We start from the raw sequence: 20,933 nt of genomic DNA, 5'->3' as shown, positions 1-20,933 counted from the left end.
AAAAAAAAATTTTTTTTTTTTTTTTTTTTTTGCTGTTGAATTTTGATCATTACAGACACAAATTGAATTAGGGGATAAATGTACATTCGATAAAATGTCAAATGGACAAATCACGTAAACTTTGTAAGATTGTTTTAATTATAAACAGTGACTGAAGCTTTATTCATATGCAGGAATTAAAACAAAACGTATGTCTCTTAGAAGTGTCGTCACACAGCTCAAACCACTCATCATGATAATCAATTGCATTGAAACATTCTGATTTATTTTGATAAATGTAATGCACATAAAGCGTTTAAATGTCAAATACAAGTCTTTTCTACCTACAGACTAGAGTTGGTAAACAGCTTGTAAATATACAGAGGGCCTGTATCATCAGGATTCTATAGAAATTATACTTAACTAAGCAAACTACAGTTCCAAAGATGCCATGATGGCAGTTAAAGATTAATAAAATCCTACATTACATAATGTATGTTTTAACTATTAATCATTTTGAACAGATCTGAAACATAAGTAGTATGATAAAGAATTAGATGTTATTCTTATGTGACTGAGGATTAGAAGTGCCATCTTGTTATAAGCATGCAGGTTTTTTTTCTACTTTTACTAGTATAAACTTGAGCTGTTCTGAAGATATCAGGGATAAATGTCTTGGTTGTGCTGTCGGTCATTTATCTCATCAAAGTAATTATCAACAAAGCGAAGCATCTGGTTGACAGCACTGAGCAGCAAGATGTCACAGTTGGTGTCCAGCTCCAGTTCTTCACTGTAGTTCTTCACTGGAACAATGCAGGACAACGGCACACCGAGCCGAGCGCTGATCTCTTGCACCTGAATCACACGATGGAGAAGACATAATGACTCAAATTATATTAGTAAGTACTTTGGCCTACTTTAAAGTCACATCTACTCGTAAACTGTGTGTAAACTGTTAACAGTCCTCACCGTGCCTTTAATGTATCCACTCTTGTAGATGTTTGTCAGATCTTCCTCCACCAAAGGGCAGGCTTCGTCTACTTTAGTGAGCAGAACCAGCTGAGGAATCCCTAGAAAAAAAAGAAGTGATAACATTTCCAAACTGCTGAGGTTCATTTTGACTGTAATTTTCATGCAATTCAGATGAACTTCTAAAGAGAAAACTGGCCACATCTAAACTTTGTTACTCAACCAAACAGGGTTTCAGTTTACTAACCCATCATGTTGACCTTTCTTCGAATAGCATCCAGCTTCTCTTCCAGCTTTGCAGACATAATGGAGATCTTGCAAGCATCTATGACATAAGCTACACAGTGGATCTTGTCTTTGAGAGTTGGAGACTTGCGGTAGCCATAAGCATCCGAATGCAGAGCAGCAGAGGGGTTGAACTGAATCCACATTTGAGAAAAACAAGCAGGACTGTTTGAGTTAACTACAACCAAGTCTACGTTTTCATCTTTTATAAACTGTAAATAAATGTTTTACCTGGTAAGAATCAGGCAGGTGACCTTTAAGAATATTACTGATGTCATCTATATCAAGCCCCGCCCCCTTACTTTCCTCCAGGCCCATGGTATCACACAAGATGATGGGTAGAGTTTTGCCTTGCCGTCCAACTTTCAAAGAGTAGGTGCGAAACTGTTGGAAAGAAAGAGATGGAGAAATCCACAAAAACAACCTAACGTAGGACTAAAAGAGAAAAAGCTGACCTGTGTGGTGAGGCTGATGGCGGAGGATCCAGATATGGCCTGGCTGGTGATGTGGCCTCTGAACACAGAGTTGATGGAGTTGAAGAAGCTGGACTTTCCAGCTCCAACTGGTCCAATGAGTAAAACTCGAGCCTGTGCCACAGAACTGATGGTGGGCTTGTAGGTCATGATGCTCTCCATCAGCTCATTCCTCTTCCTATACAAAGATATAGGTAACTTTAAAGAGCCTGATAGTTTCTTTATGATTACAGAAGATTTTCTCCACAGCCAGCTGAGGTGTGCTGTCTATAGTATTAAGTATATCCAAAATTATGTCTGTTAAATTATAACAGTGTGCATGTTATTGCAGCTTATTGGCTTTTTTTAACATCCAAATTGTTAAACACAATTTTACAATCTTCAAACTGTAATCAATTACAGTACATTATATAAAAGTAATAAATGTTAGATCTGTGGTGTGAAGGAGTGTCAAAGCATCTCACTCAGTTTCCCAGATTACAGTCCTCCATGGCTTCTCAAGTTCGGTGGTTTCTGTTGAAGATCAAAAATAATTTAGTCAGCAGTCTTGACTAAATAAATATGCACAACCTTTTTCAGGTAGACATGACTCATCACAAGTCAAACAAACAACAAATCCTACAAACAGCAGCTTCAAAGAGAAATTTAAAACTCTTCCCTGTTTCTCTCCTTAGGAGTTTTGAATTTAAAAAAAAGAGAATTATTGACATCTAATTTGTTTTGCTTTAAAGTTAGACCAAACATTTTTTCAAGTGCAATTCACTTTTTTATTAGTATATGAACAATAAATGGTGGTATTAAATTCAAGTGGACTGCTGTTTGTAAGGACACACAGATCAGGACATTATCAGATCATTCTGATAAACGTTGTCACAATAAAATGCAAACATTTAAAGAAAACTTACGTTCCACCTGGTAGACTTCACACTCTGTCAGATTCAGATCATTTCCATGCATTTCTGCAGCAGTGAAGTTATAATATTTTCCTGGATCGCTGTGGACCACTTGTTTGCTTCCATTGACAAGAACCAATGCTTCTCCAAAGTAAGGGCCTGCGTTGCTGATCATTCTGACAGCATAGGAAGCATTGGTGACTGGATATTTGTGGATATTTTCTCCACTGAGGGAGAAAAGAAAAGCCTGGTCATCATGCGCATACTGTCCAGACTGATTAAAAGCTTGTCTGGTGTAGCCTCCAAACACATAACCAGAGGAGTTGTAGCCCACAGACACAGTGGGGCAGCGGTTGTCACACTGTTGGTGGAAGGCATCACCAGTGAAACCATGGATGCTGGCCTTGTACAGAAGCTTCAATCTGACAGTTCCCAGCTGAGAGCAGATTGTCTTCTGCTGACTCCTGGTCAGTTTGGAGTTCAGAGTCAACATTGTTCTGCTTGGACAGAGAAACATGCATGAAATAAAGTTAGAGTTGACTGAGTCTTATTAGCACTCAGTTTTCACTGTTGTAACTGATGACAAGAAGAATGAACATAAAAATAATAATAATTAAAAAACAACGAAAAACCCTTAAATTAAAAAAGTCATCATACTCTGGAACTGTCTCTACCTAGCAGGGTCCTCAGGCTGAGCAACCACACTTTACACCTTTTGCTTTCGAGGCGCCGCGTGACATGAGAACCTGATCCGGAGACCCGCAACTTAGCTTCCTATATAATCGCTGACCAATCGCTGACCAATAGGACTATCAGAGTAGTGGAACGTGTGCTGGAAAGGCGGTTTATGAGGCGTGAGCGCCCTCTGTTGGCGAAAGAGTGCAACTGCGCTATTGAGCACATGGACCTGTAAATGAAACTTATGAGCAGCAGTAAGCACCTAGAGAGCAGACCCAAGTTGGACAGCAACCTAATATTCTGAGTTGTGTGTATCTGTGAAGCGCGACAGTGAGAGGACTGAGGAGAGTAGACTGGAGTACAGGGAGATACAGCGTAAGGTGAAGGTAGAGGTGGCAAAGGCCAAACAAAGAGCTTATGATGACCTGTATGCTAGGTGGGACAGTAAGGCAGAGATAGGGATGGGAAGCATGTGCAGCAATTTAGGGTGATAAAGGATAGAGTTGGAAATGTACTGACAGATACTGGAAGTGTGATCAGGCCGACCCTCCTGGGTGAGAAGCTGACAGCGATGCAGGTGGATGATTCTTTTGTGTCCTGGATGGTGGACTACCTGACCAGAAAACCACAGTATGTGTGGCTGCAGACTGTGTGTCAGACACGGTCAGCAACACTGGAGCACCACAAGGGACTGTCCTCTCCTGCTTTCTTTTCACCCTCTACACATCTGCCTTCAGCTACTGCACAGAGACCTGCCACCTTCATTAGGTTTCTGATGACTGCTGTAGTTGGATGTATCGTTGAAGGAGATGAGGTGGAGTATCGAGCTGCTGTGGACTCCTTTGTCACATAGTGTGAGCAGAATTATCTGCAGATTAATGTGACAAAGACTAAGGAACTGATTGTGGATTTTAGGAGATCCAAAGTTAGTTACATCTTTTAGAAAAGTTTGTTGGATATCTTTTTTTAGCTCAATTGGAAAAAGGGAGAAAACAGAATATCACTGAATTCCAGATGTGCTTTGCATTTTCAGGACATTTCTTCTTCGTGTTGTGCATCATTGTTGTTTTCTAGTCTGTGAAAGTTATAGAAACCAGTTCTATGTTAACTGTAGCCAAACTGGAGAGAGCAAACTCCCAGTCTGTTATGTGCACTAACAAAACATCGATATTTTAAACACTGTTTTAAAATTCTTGTTTAAAAGTAATTTTCTTTAATGGATCACTGTCACTAAGTTGACTGCTGCCAATTTATAATCCATTTTAACTACGTTCATTTCAGTGATGCAAAAGCAGACGTTGAGTCAGATTACAGATGTGTGTTGTGTTGTTACACTTGGACTCCAGGAAGACAGGAGGATGTTTAACAGATTTATTAACAGAATGGAATATTGCAGATACACATACAATTACCAACAGGGACGTGCGGAATCTGGAGACGGAACGGGAGTGAGTCCTTGAGGTGTGTGGATTAAGGTCCGACCAGGAGTGACTGAACTGGTGGGGTATATAAAGGACTGGGGAACAAAGGAAGACAGGTGTGGCAGGTTGACTAGATTACTGATGAGGATGAGGAACAGGTGTGGAGTGAAGGGAGGAGTGGCAGGACAGGGGAGTGCTGGAGTAGTGGCAGGACAGATTGTAACATGTGTAGTTTACAGTTTGTTGTAACGCCACAGTCCTGTTACACAGGGAGGGTCTGCTCCTCAGTTGGACTGCCAACACCGTTTCCCTGTACAGTTACTGTCCCAGCTGCATTAATAAACTTCACTTCTTCTGTTTTCATGCTGTTTGAGATTTAATTGAAAGGCACAACACTTTAAAACTACTCCAACTATGGAGATTTAATTCTTCATTTTAACACAGTTAATCTAAGTCTTTGTGGAGTTTTTTTGCTCTGCTGGATTTTGATTGTTACAGACACAAATTGAATTAGAGGATAAATATACAGTAGATAAAATAAAATATTGAATGGACAAATCAGACAAACTTTATAAAGTTGTTAAAGTATAAACAGTGACTGTAGCATTATTCATATGCAGGAATCAAAACAAAAGACATATCTCTGAGAAGTGTTGTCACTCAGCTGGAACAACTCATTATGCTAATAAATTATAATAAAATTTCACAGAATCATTTTGATAAATGAAATGCACATAAAACGGCTTGTAAATACACAGAGGGCCTACATCATCAGGATTATACTTATACTAAACTAAGCAAACTACAATCCCAAAGATAATGGCAATTACAGATAAATAAAATAAATAAACCTACATTACATAATGTATGTTTTAACTATTATAATTTCAAACAGGTTTAAATCATAAGTGGTATGATAAGGATTTAGATGGTATTCTTATGCGCTGGTTGTTCAAACATAATCCAATCGGATTTTGGTTATCAGACAGGATCAAATCTTGAAAATGAGTTGTTCAAAAGGGAAATCTGCACTCCAAAAACCACTTGGATCAAGTAATCCAATCCTGGTTGTAATCCAGATAAAACCCTCAGTTTGGGTTGTTCAAAACTTTGGAGTAGAATCCAGATAACTTTGATCCAAAAAAACAGGATTATCCTGATCCCAAGAGAATGCAGGATTCTAACAGCCGATCAAATAATAGAACTTTTTATTCAGTGCATATGCTTATATTGAATTTCCCTTTGGGATTAATAAAGTATTTTTCATTTCATTCATTCATTCATTATATATGTATTTAGCACCTGACTTGTTTACCTGTTATAGGGATAAAGTGCTTAAAATCGGCATATGCTATCTATTAAGCCTTTCAGCATAGTAAAGCAAAATTAAAAACATAACGTTATCATGTCTCCATGAAACAAACCCCCAAACAAATTCAGAAACAAACACAAATAAAACATTAAATTTTCCTGCTATTCATTACTGCATAATCAGAAAAGAACCTGTCAAAAAAAAAGAAATTTCAAATTATTGCATCCCTCACTACATGTACCGTCAGACCGACAAACAGAATGCCGGAGGCTGGGTCAATACCTCAACACAGGACTCAGGTGCGTCATTAACATCGTTACAGAGCATTCTGCCTGGTAGCTATGTTATGCAGGACAATACATGCATTTGATAGGAATGTCTTATTACATATTCCTACTCTTTGGTTTCAGTGATGCTCACTTGGTCACTTATATCATCAAAGTAATTATCAACAAATCGAAGCATCTGGATGACAGCACTGAGCAGCAAGATGTCACAGTTGACGTCCAGCTCCAGTTCTTCACTGTAGTTCTTCACTGGAACAATGCAGGACAACGGCACACCGAGCCGAGCGCTGATCTCTTGCACCTGAATCACACGATGGAGAGGACATAATGACTCAAATTATATTACTAAAAATTTTGGCCTACTTTAAAGTCACATCTACTTGTAAACTGTGTGTAAACTGTTAACAGTCCTCACCGTGCCCTTAATGTATCCACTCCTGTAGATGTTTGTCAGATCTTCCTCCACCAAAGGGCAGGCTTCGTCTACTTTAGTGAGCAGAACCAGCTGAGGAATCCCTATAAAAAAAAGAAGTGATAACATTTCCAAACTGCTGAGGTTCATTTTGACTGTAATTTTCATGCAATTCAAATGAATTGCAATAAATTATTGTTGCAGTTCAAAGATTGTTGCAATAAAGAGAACTGGCTACATCTGAACCTTATTCAAGCAAACAGGGTTTCAGTTTACTAACCCATCATGTTGACCTTTCTTCGAATAGCATCCAGCTTCTCTTCCAGCTTTGCAGACATGATGGAGATCTTGCAAGCATCTATGACATAAACTACACAGTGGATCTTGTCTTTGAGAGTTGGAGACCTGCGGTAGCCATGAGAGTCCGAATGCAGAGCAGCAGAAGGGTTGAACTGAATCCACATTTGAGAAGAAACAGCAGGATAGTTTAAGTTAACTACAATGAAGTCCATGTTTTCATCTTTCATAAACTGTAAATAAATGTTTTACCTGGTAACGATCAGACAGGTGACCTTTAAGAATATTACTGATGTCATCTATATCAAGCCCCGCCCCCTTACTTTCCTCCAGACCCATGGTATCACACAAGATGATGGGTAGAGGTTTGCCTTGCCGTCCAGCTTTCAAAGAGTAGGTGCGAAACTGTTTGGCAGAAGAAACTGAGAAATCCAGAAAAACAACCTAACGTAGGACTAAAAGAGAAAAAGCTGACCTGTGTGGTGAGGCTGGTGGCGGAGGATCCAGATATGGCCTGGCTGGTGACGTGGCCTCTGAACACAGAGTTGATGGAGTTGAAGAAGCTGGACTTTCCAGCTCCAACTGGTCCAATGAGTAAAACTCGAGCCTGTGCCACAGAACTGACGGTGGGCTTGTAGGTTATGATGTTCTCCATCAGCTCATTCCTCTTCCTATACAAAGTATAGTTAACTTTAAAGAGCCTGATAGTTTCTTTATGATTACAGAAGATTTTCTCCACAGTCAGCTGAGGTGTGCTGTCTATAGTAGCAGAGACAGTTGGAGTTAAGAATATTTAAAAATATGTCCAACTAACAATTATAACAGTGTGCATGTTATTGTAGCTTAGTAGCTTCTTTTAAACATCAAAACAGTTAAACACAATTTTACAATCTTCAAACTGTAATCAATTAGTTAAACTGTATATTATATAAGAGTAATAAATGTTAGATCTGTGGTGTGAAGGAGTGTCAAAGCATCTCACCCAGTTTCCCAGATTACAGTCCTCCATGGCTTCTCAAGTTCGGTGGTTTCTGTTGAAGATCAAAAATAATTTAGTCAGCAGTCTTGACTAAATAAATATGCACAACCTTTTTCTGGTAGACATGACTCATCACAAGTCAAACAAACAAATCCTACAAACAGCAGCTTCAAAGAGAAATTTAAAACTCTTCCCTGTTTCTCTCCTTAGGAGTTTTGAATTACAAAAGAAGAGAATTATTGACATCTAATTTGTTTTGCTTTAAAGTAAGACCAAACATTTTTTCAAGTGCAATTCACTTTTTTATTAGTATATAAACAATAAATGGTGGTATCAAATTAAAGTGGACTGCTGTTTGTAAGGAAGCACAGATCAGGACATTATCAGATCATTCTGATAAACATTGTCACAATAAAATGCAAACATTTAAAGAAAACTTACGTTCCACCTGGTAGACTTCACACTCTGTCAGATTCAGATCATTTCCATGCATTTCTGCAGCAGAAAACGTATAAAATTTTCCTGGATTGCTGTAGACCACTTGTTTGCTTCCATGGACAAGAATCAATGTTTCTCCAAAGTAAGGGCCTGAGCCGCTGATCATTCTGACAGCATGTGGAGCACTAATGACTGGATATTTGTGGATCTTTTCTCCACTGAGGGAGAAAAGAAAAGCCTGGTCGTCATTCACATACTGTCCAGACTGATTAAAAGCTTGTCTGGTGTAGCCTCCAAACACATAACCAGAGGAGTTGTAGCCCACAGACACAGTGGGGCAGCGCTTGTCACACTGTTGGTGGAAGGCAGCACCAGTGAAACCATGGATGCTGGCCTTGTACAGAAGCTTCAATCTGACAGTTCCCAGCTGAGAGCAGATTGTCTTCTGCTGACTCCTGGTCAGCTTGGAGTTCAGAGTGGACATTGGTCTGCTGATTTGAGCTTCTGGAAGATAATGAATTAATCCTTGATGTTTTCTCACTTGGGAATCTAAAACCAAAAAGCAAAACAAACATAAGCAAAAAAATGAAAAGAAAAGAAACATGCATGAAATAAAGTGAAGAGTTGACTGAGTGTTATTAGCACTCAATTTTCACTGTTGTAACTAATGACAAGAATGAATTTGATGTTTAATGCGATTAAACTATTTTGTCAACTTGAAATTAATAGAATAAATAAAGGTTTTACTGGGATAAGTTTAAATTGATTTGACTATGTTTAGTCTGAAAGGTACAACAGATATCACTCTAGATTAAGCTAGTAGCTAGTGTAGTTAGTTGGAAATTAAAGGTTTGACCTACAGATTTAATTTAATGAAATTGAAGCGCCATGACGAGGTAAACATAAATGATTATAGTAATGAAGTGGATGACGTGAATAAACATGTAAAGGCCAGCGTTTTATTAAAAGTATTAAACTGTTTACATTTTCCAAAAGGCACTCAACTTTCACTGTTGTAACTGATAACTTTTGGCAAGTTCTTAAGGGTAATAATGAATATGGGGATGGGGAGATATGGGGTGCTTTTCACGGCACGACAGACACCGGCAGGAATTTCAAAATCGTCCGGGATTTTGCGCTATCTCAGCTTAAATATGTTCACATCGTTATCCACTCTCTGACAAGGAGCAACGGGGGGGGGGGGGGGGGGGGGGGGGATGACTGAGAGGACAGTTACCTGGCAATGATGTCACCGCTGGGAATTACAGAACGCATCAAACGCATCATAACCTTGTGCTGAAAAGTGAGTGAAAAGAAAGTGTGCGTGAATCTCACTTCTTATATAGTGTGTGCAGAATTATTAGGCAAATGAGTATTTTGATCACACCATCCTCTTTATGCATGTTGTTCTACTCCAACCGGTACAGGCTTGAAAGCCAACTACTAATTAAGCATATCAGGTGATGTGCATCTCTGTAATGAGAAGGGGTGTGGTCTAATGACATCAACACCCTATATCAGGTGTGCATAATTATTAGGCAACTTCCATTCCTTTGGCAAAATGGGTCAGAAGAGAGATTTGACGGACTCTGAAAAGTCAAAAATAGTGAGATGTCTTGCAGAGGGATGCAGCTCTCTTAAAATTGCCAAGCTTTTGAGCTGTGATCATCGAACAATCAAGCGTTTCATTCAAAATAGTCAACAGGGTCACAAGAAGCGTGTTGAAAAAACAAGGTGCAAAATAACTGCCCATGAACTGAGGAAAATGAAGCGTGAAGCTGCCAAGATGCCATTGGCCACCAGTTTTGCCATTTTTCAGAGCTGCAACATCACTGGAGTGCCAAGAAGCACAAGGTGTGCAATACTCAGGGACATGGCCAAGGTAAGGAAGGCTGAAAAACGACCACCACTGAACAAGACACACAAAATAAAACGTCAAGACTGGGCCAAGAAATATCATAAGACTGATTTGTCTAAGGTTTTATGGACTGATGAAATGAGAGTGAGTCTTGATGGGCCAGATGGATGGGCCCGTGGCTGGATCAGTACAGGGCAGAGAGCTCCACTCCGACTCAGACGCCAACAAGGTGGAGGTGGGATACTGGTATGGGCTGGTATCATCAAAGATGAGCTTGTGGGACCTTTTCGGGTTGAGGATGGAGTCAAGCTCAACTCCCAGTCCTACTGCCAGTTTGTGGAAGACACCTTCTTCAAGCAGTGGTACAGGAATAAGTCAGCATCGTTCAAGAAAAACATGATTTTCATGCAGGACAATGCTCCATCACACGCATGCAAGTACTCCACTGTGTGGCTGGCCAGAAAAGGTCTAAAAGAAGAAAAAATAATGACATGGCCTCCTTGTTCACCTGATCTTAACCCCATAGAGAACCTGTGGTCCCTCATCAAATGTGAGATCTACAGGGAGGGAAAACAGTACACCTCTCTGAACAGTGTCTGGGAGGCTGTGGTTGCTGCTGCACGCAATGTTGATCGTGAACAGATCAAGACACTGACAGAATCTATGGATGGCAGGCTTTTGAGTGTCCTCGCAAAGAAAGGTGGTTATATTGGTCACTGATTTGTTTTCGTTTTGTTTTTGAATGCCAGAAATGTATATTTGTAAATTTTGAGTTGTTATATTGGTTTCCCGGGTGAAAATAAATAAGTGAAATGGGTATATATTTGGTTTTTGTTAAGTTGCCTAATAATTATGCACAGTAATAGTCACCTGCACACACAGATATCCTCCTAAGATACTAAAACTAAAAAAGCCCCACTCCAACTTCCAAAAATATTCAGCTTTGATATTTATGAGTCTTTTGTGTTCATTGAGAACATTGTTGCTCTGTAATTAAAATTAATCCTCAAATACAACTTGCCTAATAATTCTGCACACCCTGTATAGTCTCGGGTGGGTTTTGCACCAGTGGAGGGTGAGAGGTTTCAGCTCCCTCACTTTCTCCGTAGTTTAACACACTAATACGATGAAGACCAGGTTCGTGATTTGGACCGATGGCCTTGACGGGCTGGGGAAGAAGTTGTTCATGAACTTCGATCTGAGTGTCTAGTGCCGCCTTCATTTTAACAACGTGCCTCTTCTAAAGGAATTGGCCAAAATATTAATTTATTTTTGTAAAATTACGACCTTATTCTCGTAAAATTAAGACTTTTTCTTGTAATATTGCGACTTTTATCTTGCAATATTACAAATTTTCTCGTAAAATTACGACTTTATTCTGGAAGCCTGTGAAAAAATATTTATCCTAATGTGGCCATAAAACTCCGTCGTGGGGTTTTATGCAGACTAGATAATATAAATTCAGTAACAATCTCAAAAGATCAGTGTGAAGTAGGCCTCTTCATCATACTTTATCATACTCATATACCACATACACCCCCCTCATCTATACAAATCATGGTCACCCTATACAAATCGATACTAAAATATGTTTTCGTTAAATTAAATTCGACAATGGTTGTGTTTAAACATGCTCCTCCATAATATCTTCGGTCTTACCTTTTCTATACAACTGTCTGCAGGAAGATGATCAGAAATCAGCTCAGCTCGGTTCACTTGAGGTTATGTCTGGCACTCCTCAGTCAGGAAAACGAAACTTAGCCACAAAAATGAAACTTAAGATCAGACGAGAATACGGAAACCCATGCTGACCACATTTTTGTTTACCTTTTGCGCAGGTTGGTTTGTTTCCTCATTTTGTAGATTTGTCATGAAATAGAGACACGACAAAACAGAGAGGCATTTAATTCCAGACTATATTGCAAATGTGTCGGGGCTCTCGAAGTCCGGTCTTCGAGCTAGCCTACTGCCTTGCAGGTTTTTCATGTTTCCCTACTATAAACTCACCCTCCCACCTGCTCCATGTCCACCGTGGGGTCAAGAGCCTTTAGTGCCCCGGCTTCCTCCCATGGCCCAAAGACATGCATGTAGGCTGATTTGAGTCTCCTGTACATGCTGCAGAATTGGCAATAAAATTGACTTTGACTAAAGTAAACATGTGGTTTCTAGTGGCCGAATATATCAAGGAATCAAGGACTCTTTATTATCCCGTGAGGGCAATTTGTTGTACAGCCAGCAGTAAAAAAAAAAAAAAAAGAATCAGTCACAAACACACATGGGATGTTGAAAAAATAAAACAAAATATATTGTAGTGAGTTTTGGTGGATTCAGTGAGGGGGAGGAGGTGCAGCAGCACTGGGGCAGAGCTGTCAGTACCTCAGTGGCAGCACCCGATTGCCTGAGTGGCAGCACCTGGGAGTGAGGTGAGTCTTTAAAGAAAGCTCAGTCAGTGTGTGTGTGTGTCTCTGGAGAGAGGAGCTTGGTGACTGCTATTGGGCCTGAGCCCAGCCAAGCAGACTGTCTGGTGCTCAGTGGATTTGGGGGGAGGGTGCCGATCGTAGCTGGTTAGGGCTGCCGGCGGCGAAGATAGTTAGGGGGTCATAGGGTAAGGCTGCTGTGTAGGCAGGGCAAGTGGGAGTTAGAGGGGCCCTCTAGGAGCACGCTGTCCACTCTCCAGCTGTGGGAGAGGTTTTCCAGCCGCCATTGGAAACCTCACGGCGCTGGGCCGGTGTTCCAGACAGAGACTCGATCGTGCCGGACCAGTGCCAAAGCTCAGACCCCGGGGGAGGGTCTTGAGCCCCCGGAGAGCTAAGTGGCCTTTTAGAACATTTATTTGTGTGTATGAGTGTGTGATTGAGTGTTAGAGTTTTAATTACAGCCAGTGGGGAAACCTGTCTGGGGGGAATCCAGGGAAGCCAGCGTAGTCGGAAGGTTCGGTGCTGCCCGCTGCTTGTCTTAGAGACACTTGGGGGTTGGGGAAGATCCTGTTGGTTTGCAGTGTAATGCTTGCCGTGTGAGAGGGCTTAAGCTCTTTAATTGCTGTGCTATTGCTGTGCCTTATTGGGGTGGTTTGGTTGCTCGGTTTTGGCTTCTTCTGTGACTCACGTGCATGAAATGCAAGTACTGGTGCGACCCTGTGCTGGAGGAAATAACTGACTGATCCTGGCTCCTTTACAGGTTGAAACAGGCTGCCTAATGAGTTGTCATTAATAAAGTTTGTTACTTGTAATTATACTCACTCCCTCTGTGTTCTTTGCATCTAAAGGGACCCCTCAGCAAACAATTATTACAATATCTACCAGCTGGACAGCACAGTTTTTGAGGACCCGACCTCCAACGCCATCAGGACCAGGGGTCTCATTTATAAAACTGTGCGTAGGATTCTTACTAAAAGTGTACTTACGCCCAAAACCGGAAGTTGGCGTACGCCATAAAATATTCTGATTTATAAAACCGTGCGTACGCACAGGTGCAAGCAATTTCCCCTTTATAAATCACACTCGTCCTTGAAGTTTGCGCAGGTGAATTTGGCTCATGTTCCGCCCACTACACACCCACTTTCCACCATAAATGGTCAATGCAAAGTACCTCAGCGTGTATTAAAATGAGCCAGCTGATCCATGTTGTGATCCATGAACAACGGCAACCGCAGGGAAGCGAACCAAAAAACGCAACTTCACAGAGGCAGAAATCGATGCATTAGTGAGTGAGGTGGAGAGTCGAAAAATTATTTTGTTTGGTAGCCACAGTAGTGGCGTGACAAATAAGAGTAAGTGTCGTGAGTGGCAACACATAGTTACCTCAGTTAACTCTGTGAGCGGGACAGAGCGGACCATGGCGAGATCAAAAAGAAACCATCAATGAACTGAAGGAAATCAGAACAACACTGCATAATTTGTGTGACATTATGTTCGACATTTCAAACACATTAAAAGAGCTTGTGAAAAAGTGAACCTTATTGTCTGCTTAATCGCTGCATGACCTCCTCACGGAGCCGTGCCCCGTGTTGGAACTCCCTGTGTCTGGGAGGGGGCTGTGGGTGAGGGTCGGCATTCCGAGGAGGGGGGAGGCCAGGAGGTAGTTGGATGCCGTGCCTCAGTGCCAGGTTGTGCAGCACGCCACACGCCCTCACGATCCTGCGCACCTTTTGGGGATGGTACAATAATCTACCCCCTGACGCATCCAGACACCGCCACCGGCATTTTAAAAGGCCGGTGGCGCGCTCTACAGTTGAGCGCGCACGGGAGTGAGCGGTATTGAACAGGGTCTCCTCTGCGCTCTGGGGGTTTGGGAAGGGGGTCAGGAGCCAGCGCCGGAGGGGGTAGCCACTGTCCCCTGCATTTCAATGAAACAGTGCATCAGTGGTCTGCATCTGGCTAAGCTGGTTGTCAATATAAAGTTATTGTCTTACCAAGAAGCCAGCCATCACGTACAGCGCCTGCCTGCAGTCTCTTCTCTACACTGCTTTGCGCTAGGATGTAAGAGTCATGTGTAGAGCCAGGCCATCGTGCAACTACATTTGTCAACATCATGTTGGATTGACATATGACTTGAACATTGATAGTATGCACATGCTTCCTATTGACATACATGAATTCATCGACATATGGGGCCCTTATAGCAATATGAGTGCAGTCAATTGCGCCGATTACATTAGGAAAACCGGACATTGCTGCAAATTGCCTTTTAATGTCGGCCTGTTCTCCTGCAATATAGAGAAATTGGATGTGGAAGAGTGTAGCAGGACGCATAGACAGCGGAGACGGGTTATGAACTCTTGCCGGGTTGAAGTCATGCACGCTGACCAGTGAGCCGAAATCACATCTGCGGTCATACAGCCAGAGCGCAAAATTAATTGGAGACATGGTGACAGGACCCCACGCTGCCACAAGAGGACTCTGGATGCAGTGTGTTGTTAATTCCCCACCTCTCCATCTGTGTCGCCAATTCCCCCAGCCTCCAAAACCAGCGTACGCATGGGTCAGAGCTGCCGTGAAAGACCGCACATTTTCACGTCAAGTTTGTTTTTTATAAATCACAACCTTTGCGTGAAAAGAGGCGTACGCCAGTTTCAGGCCCCATTTTGTGCGTACGCAACGGTTATAAATGAGACCCCTGGGGTCTCATTTATAAAACTGTGCGTAGGATTCTTACTAAAAGTGTACTTACGCCCAAAACCGGAAGTTGGCGTACGCCATAAAATATTCTGATTTATAAAACCGTGCGTACGCACAGGTGCAAGCAATTTCCCCTTTATAAATCACACTCGTCCTTGAAGTTTGCGCAGGTGAATTTGGCTCATGTTCCGCCCACTACACACCCACTTTCCACCATAAATGGTCAATGCAAAGTACCTCAGCGTGTATTAAAATGAGCCAGCTGATTCATGTTGTGATCCATGAACAACGGCAACCGCAGGGAAGCGAACCAAAAAACGCAACTTCACAGAGGCAGAAATCGATGCATTAGTGAGTGAGGTGGAGAGTCGAAAAATTATTTTGTTTGGTAGCCACAGTAGTGGCGTGACAAATAAGAGTAAGTGTCGTGAGTGGCAACACATAGTTACCTCAGTTAACTCTGTGAGCGGGACAGAGCGGACCATGGCGAGATCAAAAAGAAACCATCAATGAACTGAAGGAAATCAGAACAACACTGCATAATTTGTGTGACATTATGTTCGACATTTCAAACACATTAAAAGAGCTTGTGAAAAAGTGAACCTTATTGTCTGCTTAATCGCTGCATGACCTCCTCACGGAGCCGTGCCCCGTGTTGGAACTCCCTGTGTCTGGGAGGGGGCTGTGGGTCACTAACAAGACATTGATATTTTAAACACTATTTTTAGACTTTTGTTTCTAAGTAATTTTTTTTAATGGATCACTGTCGCTGAGAAGACGGCTGCCAATTTATAATCCATTCTAACTCCGTTCATTTCAGTGATGCAAAAGCAGACGTTGAGTCAGATTACAGATGTGTGTTGTGTAGTTTACACTTTGTTGTAACACCATAGTCCTGTTAAACAGGGAGGGTCTGCTCCTCAGTTGGACTGACAACACCATTTCCCTGTACAGCTACTGTCCCAGCTGCATTAATAAACTTCAGTTCTTCTGTTTTCATGCTCTTTGAGATTTGATTCAATGACACAACACTGTTTAAAACTACTTCAACTATGGGGATTTAATTCTTAGACAGTACATCAAAAAAAAAATTTTTTTTTTTTTTTTTTTTTGCTGTTGAATTTTGATCATTACAGACACAAATTGAATTAGAGGATAAATGTACATTCGATAAAATATCAAATGGACAAATCACGTAAACTTTGTAAGATTGTTTTAAGTATAAACGGTGACTGAAGCTTTATTCATATGCAGGAATTAAAACAAAACGTATGTCTCTTAGAAGTGTCGTCACGCAGCTCAAACCACTCATCATGATAATCAATTGCATTGAAACATTCTGATTTATTTTGATAAATGTAATGCACATAAAGCGTTTAAATGTCAAATACAAGTCTTTTCTACCTACAGACTAGAGTTGGTAAACAGCTTGTAAATATACAGAGGGCCTGTATCATCAGGATTCTATAGAAATTATACTTAACTAAGCAAACTACAGTTCCAAAGATGCCATGATGGCAGTTAAAGATTAATAAAATCCTACATTACATAATGTATGTTTTAACTATTAATCATTTTGAACAGATTTGAAAAATAAGTAGTATGATAAAAAATTAGATGTTATTCTTATGTGACTGAGGATTAGAAGTGCCATCTTGGTATAAGCATGCAGGGTTTTTTTCTACTTTTACTAGTATAAACTTGAGCTGTTCTGAAGATATCAGGGATAAATGTCTTGGTTGTGCTGTCGGTCATTTATCTCATCAAAGTAATTATCAGCAAAGTAAAGCATCTGGTTGACAGCACTGAGCAGCAAGATGTCACAGTTGGTGTCAAGCTCCAGCTCTTCACTGTAGTTCTTCACTGGAACAATGCAGGACAACGGCACACCGAGCCGAGCACTGATCTCTTGCACCTGAATCACACGATGGAGAAGACATAATGACTCAAATTATATTAGTAAGTACTTTGGCCTACTTTAAAGTCACATCTACTTGTAAACTGTGTGTAAAATGTTAACAGTCCTCACCATGCCTTTAATGTATCCACTCTTGTAGATGTTTGTCAAATCTTCCTCCACCAAAGGGCAGGCTTCGTCTACTTTAGTGAGCAGAACCAGCTGAGGAATCCCTATAAAAAAAAAGAAGTGATAACATTTCCAAACTGCTGAGGTTCATTTTGACTGTAATTTTCATGCAATTCAGATGAACTTCTAAAGAGAAAACTGGCCACATCTAAACTTTGTTACTCAAGCAAACAGGGTTTCAGTTGACTAACCCATCACGTTGACCTTTCTTCGAATAGCATCCAGCTTCTCTTCCAGCTTTGCAGACATAATGGAGATCTTGCAAGCATCTATGACATAAGCTACACAGTGGATCTTGTCTTTGAGAGTTGGAGACTTGCGGTAGCCATAAGCATTCGAATGCAGAGCAGCAGAGGGGTTGAACTGAATCCACATTTGAGAAAAACAAGCAGGACTGTTTGAGTTAACTACAACCAAGTCTACGTTTTCATCTTTTATAAACTGTATTAAACTGCTCAGGAAGACATGGAAATGAAGACAAGAGGGGGGCATAAACAACAGTATTTTTTAAAAGTAGCAGTTTTGACCAATATGTGCACCGTGTTAAACATCACAAGAAGTTAATTTGCACAAGGAAGTTTAAGATGCTTTTTTATTTTTTTCTTGTTTTTTTTTTCTTTTTATTGGTTGAAGTGTTTCTACTAATTTCTTTTTGCTTTTGTTTAAGATAAAGCACCTTGTAACCTAGTTTTAAAAGCTGTCATATTAATGAAGATGGATGCTATCTAGAACTAAATGGCCATACTAGCATATTATTCCAATATTCCATATTATTGCAAAAGAAATTAGACAAAGATACTAATCTTTTGTCCCTTCCTACAAGACACAAATTATTTATGAATTAGAATGCAGAGGCCCATTGAAAAAGTCATTATTTGTATGTCTGTTCAACTTGTGTGGACTAGTGTATGATTACAGACATGTTTTTTAACTATTTCCGTTGTTCTGCAGGAGTGGGAGACCTGCGGTAGCCGTGAGCGTCCGAATGCAGAGCAGCAGACGGGTTGAACTGAATCCACATTTGAGAAAAACAAGCAGGACTGTTTGAGTTAACTACAACCAAGTCTACGTTTTCATCTTTTATAAACTGTAAATAAATGTTTTACCTGGTAACAATCAGGCAGGTGACCTTTAAGAATATTACTGATGTCATCTATATCAAGCCCCGCCCCCTTACTTTCCTCCAGACCCATGGTATCGCACAAGATGATGGGTAGAGTTTTGCCTTGCCGTCCAACTTTCAAAGAGTAGGCGCGAAACTGTTGGAAAGAAAGAGATGGAGAAATCCACAAAAACAACCTAACGTAGGACTAAAAGAGAAAAAGCTGACCTGTGTGGTGAGGCTGGTGGCGGAGGATCCAGATATGGCCTGGCTGGTGATGTGGCCTCTGAACACAGAGTTGATGGAGTTGAAGAAGCTGGACTTTCCAGCTCCAACTGGTCCAATGAGTAAAACTCGAGCCTGTGCCACAGAACTGATGGTGGGCTTGTAGGTCATGATGCTCTCCATCAGCTCATTCCTCTTCCTATACAAAGATATAGTTAACTTTAAAGAGCCTGATAGTTTCTTTATGATTATAGAATATTTTCTCCACAGCCAGCTGAGGTGTGCTGCCTATAGTATTAAGAATATCCAAAATTATGTCTGTTTAATTATAACAATGTGCATGTTATTGCAGCTTATTGGCTTTTTTAACATCCAAATTGTTAAACACAATTTTACAATCTTCAAACTGTAATCAATTACAGTACATTATATAAAAGTAATAAATGTTAGATCTGTGGTGTGAAGGAGTGTCAAAGCATCTCACTCAGTTTCCCAGATTACAGTCCTCCATGGCTTCTCAAGTTCAGTGGTTTCTGTTGAAGATAAAAAATAATTTAGTCAGCAGTCTTGACTAAATAAATATGCACAACCTTTTTCTGGTAGACATGACTCATCACAAGTCAAACAAACAACAAATCCTACAAACAGCAGCTTCAAAGAGAAATTTAAAACTCTTCCCTGTTTCTCTCCTTAGGAGTTTTGAATTCAAAAGAAGAGAATTATTGACATCTAATTTGTTTTGCTTTAAAGTTACACCAAACATTTTTTCAAGTGCAATTCACTTTTTATTAGTATATGAACAATAAATGGTGGTATTAAATTCAAGTGGACTGCTGTTTGTAAGGAAGCACAGATCAGGACATTATCAGATCATTCTGATAAACGTTGTCACAATAAAATGCAAACGTTTAAAGAAAACTTACGTTCCACCTGGTAGACTTCACACTCTGTCAGATTCAGATCATTTCCATGCATTTCTGCAGCAGTGAAGTTATAATATTTTCCTGGATCGCTGTGGACCACTTGTTTGCTTCCATTGACAAGAACCAATGCTTCTCCAAAGTAAGGGCCTGCGTTGCTGATCATTCTGACAGCATAGGAAGCATTGGTGACTGGATATTTGTGGATATTTTCTCCACTGAGGGAGAAAAGAAAAGCCTGGTCATCATGCGCATACTGTCCAGACTGATTAAAAGCTTGTCTGGTGTAGCCTCCAAACACATAACCAGAGGAGTTGTAGCCCACAGACACAGTGGGGCAGCAGTTGTCACACTGTTGGTGGAAGGCATCACCAGTGAAACCATGGATGCTGGCCTTATACAGAAGCTTCAATCTGACAGTTCCCAGCTGAGAGCAGATTGTCTTCTGCTGACTCCTGGTCAGTTTGGAGTTCAGAGTGAACATTGTTCTGCTTGGACAGAGAAACATGCATGAAATAAAGTTAGAGTTGACTGAGTCTTATTAGCACTCAGTTTTCACTGTTGTAACTGATGACAAGAAGAATGAACATAAAAAAAATAATAATTAAAAAACAACAACGAAAAACCCTTAAATTAAAAAAGTCATCATACTTTGGAACTGTCTCTACCTAGCAGGGTCCTCAGGCTGAGCAACCACACTTTACACCTTTTGCTTTCGAGGCGCCGCGTGACATGAGAACCTGATCCGGAGACCCGCAACTTAGCTTCCTATATAATCGCTGACCAATCGCTGACCAATATGACTATCAGAGTAGTGGAACGTGTGCTGGAAAGGCGGTTTATGAGGCGTGAGCGCCCTCTGTTGGCGAAAGAGTGCAACTGCGCTATTGAGCACATGGACCTGTAAATGAAACTTATGAGCAGCAGTAAGCACCTAGAGAGCAGACCCAAGTTGGACAGCAACCTAATATTCTGAGTTGTGTGTATCTGTGAAGCGCGACAGTGAGAGGACTGAGGAGAGTAGACTGGAGTACAGGGAGATACAGCGTAAGGTGAAGGTAGAGGTGGCAAAGGCCAAACAAAGAGCTTATGATGACCTGTATGCTAGGTGGGACAGTAAGGCAGAGATAGGGATGGGAAGCATGTGCAGCAATTTAGGGTGATAAAGGATAGAGTTGGAAATGTACTGACAGATACTGGAA

General features: G+C 40.9%; 3 protein-coding genes across 8 annotated transcripts in view; all 3 read right to left on the bottom strand.

Annotated features, from left to right (window-relative positions):
• Positions 1-161: 161 nt before the first annotated feature.
• On the bottom strand, positions 162-3,376 carry LOC121653344 (interferon-induced protein 44-like). The gene is made up of 8 exons (XM_042006761.1): positions 3,257-3,376; positions 2,612-3,099; positions 2,171-2,219; positions 1,689-1,884; positions 1,465-1,617; positions 1,196-1,367; positions 949-1,049; positions 162-834 (listed from the first exon to the last, which is right to left on the bottom strand). Exons 2-8 carry the CDS (start codon positions 3,090-3,092, stop codon positions 640-642), a joined length of 1,347 nt encoding a protein of 448 aa, XP_041862695.1. The 5' UTR covers positions 3,093-3,099; positions 3,257-3,376; the 3' UTR covers positions 162-639.
• A 1,731-nt stretch (positions 3,377-5,107) lies between these two features.
• The window catches only part of LOC121653341 (interferon-induced protein 44-like), a 22,457-nt gene continuing 6,631 nt past the window's right edge, over positions 5,108-20,933 (bottom strand). The window contains exons 1-8 of one of the 5 annotated variants that reach the window (XM_042006751.1): positions 20,383-20,473; positions 8,427-8,911; positions 7,989-8,037; positions 7,482-7,677; positions 7,259-7,411; positions 6,990-7,161; positions 6,713-6,813; positions 5,108-6,598 (exon numbers count right to left, since the gene is read on the bottom strand). In XM_042006751.1, the coding sequence (XP_041862685.1) occupies positions 6,404-6,598; positions 6,713-6,813; positions 6,990-7,161; positions 7,259-7,411; positions 7,482-7,677; positions 7,989-8,037; positions 8,427-8,907 (1,347 nt within the window). In that variant the 5' untranslated portion in view covers positions 8,908-8,911; positions 20,383-20,473 and the 3' untranslated portion in view covers positions 5,108-6,403. Of the gene's footprint in view, positions 6,599-6,712; positions 6,814-6,989; positions 7,162-7,258; positions 7,412-7,481; positions 7,678-7,988; positions 8,038-8,426; positions 8,973-11,940; positions 12,362-20,382; positions 20,474-20,933 lie in introns of those variants that run through there. The other 4 variants (XM_042006749.1, XM_042006750.1, XM_042006754.1 and 1 more) reach the window with 4 other exon arrangements.
• LOC121653339 (interferon-induced protein 44-like) lies at positions 16,694-20,479 on the bottom strand. 2 transcript variants are annotated; one of them, XM_042006748.1, is made up of 8 exons: positions 20,383-20,479; positions 19,735-20,222; positions 19,296-19,344; positions 18,815-19,010; positions 18,591-18,743; positions 17,676-17,847; positions 17,428-17,528; positions 16,694-17,313 (listed from the first exon to the last, which is right to left on the bottom strand). In XM_042006748.1, the coding sequence occupies exons 2-8, from the start codon at positions 20,213-20,215 to the stop codon at positions 17,119-17,121; spliced, it is 1,347 nt and encodes a 448-aa protein (XP_041862682.1). In that variant the 5' UTR covers positions 20,216-20,222; positions 20,383-20,479; the 3' UTR covers positions 16,694-17,118. The 2 variants fall into 2 exon arrangements, with proteins under 2 accessions (XP_041862682.1, XP_041862681.1); XM_042006747.1 differs by having other exon boundaries at positions 19,735-20,219; positions 20,383-20,461.

Source organism: Melanotaenia boesemani, chromosome 14 (genome assembly GCF_017639745.1).
Source record: "Melanotaenia boesemani isolate fMelBoe1 chromosome 14, fMelBoe1.pri, whole genome shotgun sequence".
Classification (NCBI taxonomy): Eukaryota; Metazoa; Chordata; class Actinopteri; order Atheriniformes; family Melanotaeniidae; genus Melanotaenia; species Melanotaenia boesemani.
This window is presented reverse-complemented; position numbering and strand designations above follow the sequence as displayed.

Bases quoted from the DNA above. Each gene is read 5' to 3' on its own strand.
- LOC121653344 (XM_042006761.1), bottom strand. From the start codon at position 3,092: ATGTTGACTCTGAACTCCAAACTGACCAGGAGTCAGCAGAAGACAATC. The intron at 1,050-1,195 runs GTTAGTAAACTG...TTTTTTTTCTAG, and splicing joins AAGAAAGGTCAACATGATGG to GGATTCCTCAGCTGGTTCTG. The intron at 835-948 runs GTGAGGACTGTT...CGTGTGATTCAG, and splicing joins GTGGATACATTAAAGGCACG to GTGCAAGAGATCAGCGCTCG.
- LOC121653339 (XM_042006748.1), bottom strand. From the start codon at position 20,215: ATGTTCACTCTGAACTCCAAACTGACCAGGAGTCAGCAGAAGACAATC. The intron at 18,744-18,814 runs GTCAGCTTTTTC...TCTTTCCAACAG, and splicing joins CCACCAGCCTCACCACACAG to TTTCGCGCCTACTCTTTGAA. The intron at 17,314-17,427 runs GTGAGGACTGTT...CGTGTGATTCAG, and splicing joins GTGGATACATTAAAGGCATG to GTGCAAGAGATCAGTGCTCG.